The sequence below is a fragment of the Pteropus alecto genome, unplaced genomic scaffold (genome assembly GCF_000325575.1).
Source record: "Pteropus alecto unplaced genomic scaffold, ASM32557v1 scaffold61, whole genome shotgun sequence".
Taxonomy (NCBI): domain Eukaryota; kingdom Metazoa; phylum Chordata; class Mammalia; order Chiroptera; family Pteropodidae; genus Pteropus; species Pteropus alecto.
This window is the reverse complement of record NW_006434835.1, coordinates 23,136,383-23,146,703: the sequence shown is the minus strand read 5'-3', so window position 1 is coordinate 23,146,703 and position 10,321 is coordinate 23,136,383. Positions and strand designations below refer to the sequence as shown.

The 10,321-nt window shown below is 31.7% G+C and overlaps 1 protein-coding gene across 2 annotated transcripts in view; it reads left to right on the top strand.

The window, feature by feature from the left end:
- The window catches only part of HEATR5B (HEAT repeat containing 5B), a 75,163-nt gene that overhangs the window by 63,119 nt on the left and 1,723 nt on the right, over positions 1 to 10,321 (top strand). For both annotated transcript variants that reach the window (XM_006910387.3, XM_015588215.2), the window contains exons 29-35: positions 513 to 767; positions 2,179 to 2,306; positions 3,232 to 3,376; positions 3,855 to 4,121; positions 5,253 to 5,477; positions 6,851 to 7,002; positions 8,193 to 8,406. In XM_006910387.3, coding sequence (XP_006910449.1) covers positions 513 to 767; positions 2,179 to 2,306; positions 3,232 to 3,376; positions 3,855 to 4,121; positions 5,253 to 5,477; positions 6,851 to 7,002; positions 8,193 to 8,406 — 1,386 coding nt within the window. The remainder of the gene's footprint in view (positions 1 to 512; positions 768 to 2,178; positions 2,307 to 3,231; positions 3,377 to 3,854; positions 4,122 to 5,252; positions 5,478 to 6,850; positions 7,003 to 8,192; positions 8,407 to 10,321) is intronic.

Below are 10,321 nucleotides of genomic sequence, written 5' to 3'. Positions count from 1 at the left end.
GAGAGGTTAGTTTTGGTGGCTTTGTAAGGAGGATAATCTCTTTGGTCAGAATGACCTTTCTTACATGCTATAGTCTGAATTTCTGTGTCCCTTCAGAATTCCAATGTTGAAACCTAATCCCCATTGTAACGGTATTAGGAGGTGGGGCTTTTGGGTGACCCTTAGGTCATGAGGGTGCAGCCCTCATGAATGGGATTAGTGCCCTTATAGGGAGAACTCTATATTGCTTCTTAGCCCCTTTCATCATGTGAGGACACAAGAAGGTGCTGGCTATGAATCAGGAAGAAAGCCCTCACCTGACCATCCTGGTACTCTGGTCTCAGACTTCCAGCCTCCAGAACTATGAGAAATACATTTCTGTTGTTTATAAGCCACCCAGTCTATGGTATTTTGTTATAGCAGCCAAAATGGACTAAGACAATATGTAATGAGTATTTTTAAGTTAGTTATTCGTTAATGAGTGAACATTTACAATAAAAGTAATGTTTTTGATTGATTTGATTGTTTTATAGGTGGAGCATTTTATACTCCTGAGACTATTGATACAGCTAGACTTCACTACCGGAATTCCTGGGCCCCAATTCTCCATGCAGTGGCACTTTGGTTAAACAGCACAGGATTTACTTGTACAGAGTCAGCAGAAGCAGCAGCCATACCTGGTTTACAAAAACGTTCTACATCTGTCAATTTAAACCAAGCATCAGGAGTAACGCCTGGTGCTAAATCTTTAGCAGAAATTAACAAAGACAGAATGCATCTGATTTTAGGTAGGTGAGCCATATCTATTTCAGGATGTCTCACTTCTGAAAATTCTTATCTGTAGGGGAGTAAAAACTTCCTTCTACCCTTTTAGGTTCTGCATTTGGCCTAAGAATCAAACGGACATAACACAGATTTATAGGAGAAAAACATACAGATTTACTTAATGTTTTTACATGTACGCAGGGATCTTTAGAAGGAGAACAAAGCCTCAATTAGACATTAGGCCCAAGAGCTTATATACCATTTTATACAAAGAATAATAAATTGTGGAGCTGTGACAAGACAAAGGGGTTCGGTCCAGGGGCAGTAAATTGTGGGACAGTAACTAGGAATATATGGGAGAAACTAAGTGAATATAAGGGTCGTTTTAGTAGATTTGTTTCTACAGATCTATTTTGACATGGACTCCTAGTCTCTAGTAATAAGAATGTTTTTCTCTTCCTGATACAGGGAGAGCCCTTTTCTCATGAGAAATTTATAATCAATATTCCAAAGAGTCATATTTTGGTGTGGGGTATTCTGAACTTCTTTATATCTTTTATTTTAATGCTATGGAAAGTTTTACATAGCACAATTCAGAGAAGGAATAGTAAAAGGAGGATTTTGAAGCACATTTTCTAAGTTGTTAACTGAATTTTTAACCTACAAATTTAATTGTTAAAAACTACTCTAAAAATTTTAGCCATCATCTTTACTGAGAGAGCAATATTGAATAATTTTCAAGAAAAAAAATAAACTTTTTTTCAACAACATATTTTCTTTTTACTTGGCACGTAACACATTGTCCCATGAAAAAATACTAAAATGCAAAGTTAAAGCAAACTGGAATAAATCTTAATTTGTAATTGCTTTATAGATCTTATTTTAACATGAAGAATTTATATATTCTAATGAAGCTCTTAGCAATGTTATATTTTCTGGGAGGGAAGAGGAACACAGTTGGTAATGTAAAATTAGAAAATTCATCAGTAGATCTCATAAGTGAAAATATGACAGACTTTCAAACCAATGACTGTAATTACCCTTTATGTAAATTAAGAGCAATTGTTATCCATGATAACCATGTGGATATGAAAATTTTTTGGCAACCATTTAATGAAAAGTAATTTTATAATTTTCATAAATTTATTCTTAATGTATTATTTTAAAATGTCTTATAAATAAAAAATTGAATATTTTGTTAATCTGATGATCTGGACGCTCCCCTTCTTCACCTCCAATTTGATTCTTAACCTAAATGAAAAGCGACAATCTATGTTAAGTTGGCTGCTTCTTTTGGAAATCATTTTGAACTCTAAGGCATTAAATATATGTTAAAGTAATTTGTGAAAAAAATAAATAGAAGTAGAGGAAAAAACATTGGTGTGAAAGCAACAAAGAGTTTTATATTGACAAACATGTGTTTTTATTTTGCAGGTGTGAGTATACAGTTCCTTTGCTCCCCGAGACCTGAGGAGCCTATTGAACATGTTACAGCGTGTCTACAGGCCTTACATACCTTGCTAGATTCTCCTTATGCCCGAGTCCATATTGCAGAAGACCAGGTGCAGTGTATTTCTATAATAATTAATTGAATGCTTCATTTTCATCATATTTATCTTAAATCTTATATATGAATAATATATAGTAATATAATAATATTATGTAGTAAGTATTCAGGATTTTGGCTTTATCTAAGATTCTATACTGAATGTTGGATGACTAGGAACAACTAAATTAGAGATAGTCCCTATATTTTGCTTTGTTTGTTCATCAGTACACAAGTAAAACTAAAAATTTAAGGCATGGCCTCAGTCCCACGTAATGATTCTATTAATAAAGGGCTGAAGTAATTTATAAGGGTTTTAAATAAATTGTTACTTTTAAATGTTTGAGGAAGTTTTATCTCTGATTTAATGAATATATATATATTTTTTGCGTTGGTTAAAGTACTCATCTCAAGAGTTTAATGATTGACTTTTTCTAATTTCTGTGTGTAATATTTAGAGTACTTCATCTATGTTATTGGTGGGTTTGATGTGGAAGATTGTGAATAAGAAGCTTAAAGTGAGTGGTGAAAGTTTGTGATAGTTGCTGAGATGAACTGGAGGGGGACTTAGCAGAAGTGCCCAGAACCTCTGGTGTTCACCTCTCAGGTACTCAGCTTAGGTTGGAAATCAAACTTCAGTGTCACTGGGCTCTAACAGTGCTTAGTCCAAATAGAATAAAGAAATAGAATTATCATTTTTTAATACAAAAATTACTTAAGTGTATAAATAACAAACTAATTTATTGACTGAAAATGTGTTGGGATAAATACGAGCATTTTCAAGATTGTTATAATGTTCTTATTTGTGACATCGTCCCATATATTAATTTTAGCTACTAAACTAATTTATTTTTAAATGTATGTTTTCTTAGGTTTTAATGATATAAATTCGTCCTTTGACATTAAAACTAATTAAATTTATCTGTATTAATTTATAATAGCTGATTGGTGTTGAGTTGCTGAGTGTTTTGCACCGCCTTCTATTGACTTGGAACCCACCATCTGTCCAGCTGCTGGTTACTGGAGTTGTACAACAGATAGTGAGAGCTGCTCAGGATTATTTGCAAGAAAAAAGAAATACTCTGAGTAAGCACTGGAAATCACACTAACTTTGAAGTAGATCTTATTTGTACTCTAAATTTTTAAAATAATAATGCCAGGAAATTTTTAAAAGTTATCATCCATTGAGAAGATTTGCAATTCACTTTACTTTCGTTAGAAAGAACCAAATGAAATTGCTAATAGTCAAACATTTTTCACTTTCAAAAGTGTCAGCTTCATATGGTTCAACTTAACATATGTGTTGTTCCTATTATAAAATACATTCCTAAAAAAAAACCTAAAAAAAAATGTCCAAGCAAAAAAATGGATTTTCCTTTACTTTTAAGAAAAGGTAAATAAACAGAATTCTAATAAGGTAAAAAATTGTTCTGAGAAAGACGTATCAGTTGCAACTGAATGTCTATTCAGTTGTAAGTTTATTTGAAAGAATTTTTCAAATATACTTACTGTATAGTTTTATCTGCTTTTTTTTTTTTTTTTACTAAATTTCCTTTTACCCAAGATGAAGATGATATGGATAAAGAGTCCTGTCCTGTGTTAGGAGAAGGAGGTGACAGCGGTGGTCTTATTCCTGGAAAATCTCTTGTGTTTGCAACTATGGAGCTATTGATGTTTATTTTAGTAAGGCATATGCCACAACTCAGTACTAAGATGTCAGACTCCCCAAGTCACATCGCCACGAAAACTCGACTGTCAGAAGAAAGTGCTCGTTTGGTGGCAGCCACAGTTACCATACTCTCTGACTTACCATCCCTTTGTTCACCTGCTGGTACGGTATTGAATATGCATTATATTACAATAGAAAAAATGAGCTTGCTTTTTATTTTAAGTGCTATTATGACTTATTTTCCTCTTCAATCTCCAGTGTTAAAGAAGAAGTTGGTCTTTTTTAAGAGTTTGTCTATCTTTAGGAGCCTCTAAAGATTAAAAAACCAAAAACCCAAGATGCTCTTTTCAGATACATTTCAGACAAACCTCAGCAAACAGATAGAACCACAGCTAGAGGGAAGACATTGAATGTTAGCAGATAGACACAAGGTGGAATTACAAACCTTTAGTTTCTGACATGGTTGCCACACTTGAGCAACATTGACAAACTAAAGAATGTGAGAGGAGAGTGACAACCAACTGTAAGGAGTAAGTAAAGAAATTCTGGCTGAAAAATATAATAGCTGTCTGCAGATACCTGAAGAACTGCTGTATGGAAAAGTAGACTTCCCTTTATTTAGAAGGTAGAGGTAACATCAGGAGACATAAAGGTAAATTTCAGCTCAGTATAAACCCGCATTTGTGAAAATAATGATTTCTCTATCATTGAAGCTTTGCAGGTAGACAGCAGTGGCTGCATGGGTGGGTGGTGAAGGGAGTCTTTCATTAAGTGAGAGGTTGAATTCAATGACCTTAAAGTTCTTTCAGCTGAAAATTCCATGATTCTGTCATTTCTTCTTTGCTAACCCTATAGTCTGTTCATCGTTGTCCTGGCTTGGTTAGGCTGACTTTACACTGAACATTGATTACATACATGTCTTAAAATTGCTACAAGATTCACCAAGTTACTCACGCATTTCTCAAAGTACACGGTAGTGTTTTCCTTCTGTTTTTCTATCTTCTTTCCTCATTTTCATTATGAAGGGTATGACATATCAAATAGGTAAAATATTGGAAATAATAAAAACAAGGCTGGTTGGAAAAAAAATTGTCTTTTTTGAAATAACTTGACACTTTCTTATTTTATTTTTTAAACATCGAATTATAATGATAGTACAGTACATTTTGTTAAAAACAAGGAAAAGAAATAATATTAAACTATAATCAATTGTAAAAAAAGTATAACAATTGAAACAACTGTAATATGGGAACTGAAGCAGTTATGAAGTAATCTAATTTGTTTTTATTTCAGGGTGTATGACAATCCTGCCCACGATTCTGTTTTTAATTGCAAGAATATTGAAAGACACAGCAATAAAGTCTGCAGATAATCAGGTTCCTCCTCCAGTCAGTGCAGCTCTTCAAGGGATTAAAAATATTGTGACGCTTTCAATGGCCAAAACTGAGGATACTCAAAAACAGTGGACAGCTCTTATTCGTAGCACTCTTGCATGCATCCTGGAATATTCTCAACCAGGTAACTTAATCAGAGTTTAAATTTTTTTAATTTCTAGAGTTTTTTTGAATGAGCTTGTTAGAAAACTACTATGTAACACTGAATCAACTCAAAGAGGTGTTTTAGTCACATCTTTCAGACATCAGCTTTAGTGCGCTTCTGGATGTTGATTCTAAATACCCTTATCTTAGAATTTAAATACATGTTTGGAGGTTTTCCATGACCCCATTATTTCCTGAGCACTTCCTTACTTTCTGACACCAAGATGTAGCATACACATCTTTATTATCACTATTACTGAAGTCACAATTTAAAAATAAAATGATTTTTATGACAAAATTGCTCGCACTATCACAAAAGCTGAATTAGAGAGATTGTTCTCATTTCACCTGGATAATATTCCTGCTATGGAGTTCTAAGGATTTTAACATGTATAACTTAGGTTATTGTACATTAGCTAAATCCTTTGAATTTTACATCTCTTTTTATACTTCTCAACCATAGTATTCTACCTTCATTATGAGTTAATGTTAGCATATCAAATGTATATATGTTCATAATCTTGATAAAGTACTGATTATCATTGGGTATTTGCAGTTGCCAAATTAGCCCAGATTCATATATAACGAATGTTGATAAGTTCAGCTATAGAAGAAATGGAAATCACGAAATAGTTCGAGTCTCTTATATATTCAATAGTATTGTTCTTTGGAATAAATGTACATATTTCATATGTTTCTAATTATATGCTATATTTCCATTAGATTAAAGTTGTATTTGCTCCTAAATAAGTGATTACGATAGCAAGAAATTCTTTAAAATTATGAGAATAATGTTTTCAGGAAATTGTGCACGATTTTTTTGTTTATAGTTGTGTAGAATTTATAGGGTTTTTTTATTTACTAAATAGGAAAGTGATAGCACTAAGAAAGTCTACTTTGGATTTTAAAATTATTTAGAGTATCTTATCAAAATCATTTAACTTTGTTGGAAAGAGAATATTTGGAAATGTTTGATTGGCCTAACCTCCAGAGAAATTAAGTGACTTTTAAGTAATTTTATTTTTTCATGTTATCTTTTATATTTAAACAAGCTTTCCATATTAGAGTTCTTATTAGGATTTATGCCTGAAATTTTTTCAATTAATATTCTACCATCAAAAAAAAAACAAGGAAAAGGGACTTAAATACAAGATTTCTAATGAAGTTTCCTCGGTATGAATTCTATTCATAAAGTTGTTTATGGACTGTATCAGATTGAGACACACACTGCTATCAGTGTTGTTGGGAGTAGAGAGCGTTATTGTTTGAGATTGAAATTCCAAAGCATTTTATAAACAGTACATTGCTTTCATTTCTCATGCATTTCAATATTTCATTATTCATCAATTTCAGAAGATTCCATGCCTATCCCTGATGAAGTAAGCATGCTAACGGCAATTGCACTCTTCCTGTGGTCGGCTAGTAGTGAAATAATAGGAGTCCAGTCATTACAGAGTGGCTGCATGAACAGATTTAAAAATGCATTAAATTCATGTGACCCATGGGTAAGTTTTACTTAAAACAAACATGGAGGTAAACATTCCACTTTATCAGGAAAATTTCGGATTGATTCTTTACAATGTACGATATATCAAATGGAAACCTAAGTATTTACTCTATGGCTTTTAAATAGAAAAGCTGGAATAAATCATCGATTTTAAACTTCAAGAGAGACTTCTATATGTACATTTATTTACATATGCAAAAATTTTCCAATGTCTAAATTATTTGGTTAACCCTGGCTAACATTGATGGAGACTTTACATGAGTCTTTGGTTTTATTTTTCACTCTTAATGAGACCAAGGGCATTGAAGGATACGTTTATTTTATTAACATATTTTAATGAACTGGTTGGAAACTCTAGTTTTTCTAGAAAATAAGTTTTATTGTTTCATAATGTCAAAATGTAAACTAATGGTTCTCAAACCTACTGCACATCTGAAAAAAAATCAGTTAAGTAACATGATTCCTACATTTGACTGCTGTCTTCCTGAATCAGAGATCTGTATTTTAAAAACATTCCCCAGGTATTCATTTCCAGCAAGGTTTGGCAGCCTCTCTTCTACCAAAGTGCTGAAACAGTTTTATTCCACGATTTGTCCCTTATGTTAATGGACCTTCCTTTCTTCTTTGTTATTTTTTAAAAAATTAATATGAAGTCTTTCTAATCTAAAATGGAGCCAGTGAGATTTTACTTTCTAGGCCTGGGAGACTTAAATTGGCATAGGCAGTCATTTCCAGGGAATGGAAAAGGATTTTAGGTATCTAAGCAATATATTTTTATAACTTTGTTTGACATCATTCAGATATTAGCCTTCCTTATTAAATGTGTTAAGTTAAAGTGAGAGGGACAATTATAAATTAAAGAATTTAAAACAAATTAGAATTTCTGGTTTCTGGCTTCTTCCATGCTCTAGCAATATATGAATTATGTAAGTGTGGTATTTAGACAATTAACATACAGGGAGTATTTATTTGATTAATTTATTTTCAGTTAGTTTTATTTAGTTAGCTTATTAGAAGTTTCATTATTCTACTTCATTTCTATAAGTAGAAAGTTGCATTAATTTGTCTTGAATTTCTGTTTTCATTCTGCAGTATCACATATTTTGAGTTTAATCAAGATGCAATGTGATTGTATAGTAAATCAGAACTATCGCAAATGTTAGTTAATAAAATGATTTTCTTGTATAGGTTCAAGCTAAATGTTACCAGCTTCTCCTGTCAGTCTTCCAACATTCCAATCGTGCCCTTTCAACTCCCTATATCCATTCATTAGCTCCAATAGTGGTTGAAAAGCTAAAAGCAGTTGAAAGAAACAGACCAGCCAGTAACACAGAACTTTTAGCTGTTCAAGAAGGAATCAAAGTTCTGGAAACATTGGTTGCTCTTGGGGAAGAACAGAACAGTAAGTATTTTCTTAGAAAAGCTCCTACTCTAAAATGAAGATCTGCATTATATGTAAAATCTTATTTGATATTTAACATAGGCCATTGCAGCAGTACAAACCAAATCTAAGGCTAAATGTCATGCAAAAACCAAAAGTAGATGGTAAACATTTACTATAGGCAAACCAAAGGTAAAAGGTAAATATTAATGGAATATGAAAGCATTCATTAGGAGGATATCACCAAATGAATAAAAGAATGAATGTTTGTGATATTTAATAATTTTAAAATGCTAATTGCTTATTTTACTTCTTAAAAGTCTTGCTGTTGTACTCAATGCCTGTATTCTGAGTGAAGCAGCTTATTAAAAAAAATCAAGAAACCTTAATGATGCTTATTGTTGATATATCTCACTAATACTTAATACTACAATAGTTATTTAGATATATATTATACAAGATACAGTATTATATTATACTAAAATATGTAATTATATAAAATATAATAATATGATTCTAAGAGGGTAAATTTTCAGCTTTTTAATTTATCACTCAACTTTGTTTACATTAGTTACAGATGTTAATTTTCATTTTTAACTTTATAGTATCCATTATAGAGACAGGCTGTGAATGTTTTCTTACCCAACATGACCAAGGTTACAAGCTAAAAATGTTGAATTAGACTTGACTATTAACTCTTTATTATTTTTATTCAATCGATTACTCAAAACTTTTCCTGTCTTTGAAACTTCTCTAAGATTCAAGAGAACCTTGCTTCCTATTCTTATAAATAGAAAACTGTAATAGTTTCCTACCAGATATTTCCCATCAGATTTACCTAAGACAGTTTTTTCTTTTAGCTGTGTAAGACTTTTAAGTAGTTTCCTCCTGCATTACTGTTTTCACTCTCCTCAGGTGTTTTCTTCTCCCTTCTTATACAAATCTACTAAACTTATCTCAGATTCCAGTTCTTCAGGAAATGTTGCCCAATTTCTCAGCCCACTCTGATCTTTCCCTTCATGCAATTTCTTTGGCAGTTATAATCAGCCATATTTTATGGCTTTGTTACTTTACAATAATCATTACAACTATAAAATCCTAAAGTATTCCTCAGCTTCGTGAGTCTTTTGATGAACTCTATATCTCATATACTAACTAGGTTTTTTAGCACTTAGCTCTCTAATTGTTCTATGTGTTATATACTCTTTTCGACTACGTAATGAAAGCTTTAAGTAGAGATGAATTGTATCTTTCTTAAAATGTTTAGCACATTTCTAGATACTTGATGGGTATTTAAATAATTAATAATATATTTTTCCAATAAATTATATTTTAAAATTATTAAAAGAAAAACCTTACCTTTCGGTCTCCTGATGAAAACCTTTTCTGCTTTAGTAGCACAATTTACTGAAGATAATTTCATATTTATTTGATAATATACTATTATATTTTGATTATGGAAGTCACTTCTTATTATACAGTATTAATATTCCATGTGAGGGAACATGAGCTAAATCTAGCCAATTGAAAGATTTACTTGGGAATTTAAAAATATCAGCTCGTTACTTTCTTCTGAAATTTTAACATGAAAAAAAAATTCAATTAGTTAAAAACTTGTGAGTGATTCCCAAGACAAAGGGTGTGTATGTGTTTGTTCAATCATTTAACAAATATTTATTGAGTGCCTTACTATGTACCAAGTACTGTTTTAGACACTGAGGGTTCACTGTGAAATAAAACACACAAAGGTCCCTGCTATCATGGAACTTACATTCTAGTGGGAAAACGCACAATAAACACCATCCCCATCTTAATTATGTCTGTATCTATTTCATATATAGATATAAAAACTACATATATTGTGTAGATATATCTATATAAAATTTTACATAGAGGTAAAAATGGATATAACTAGGTATAACAGTGAGATGCAGAC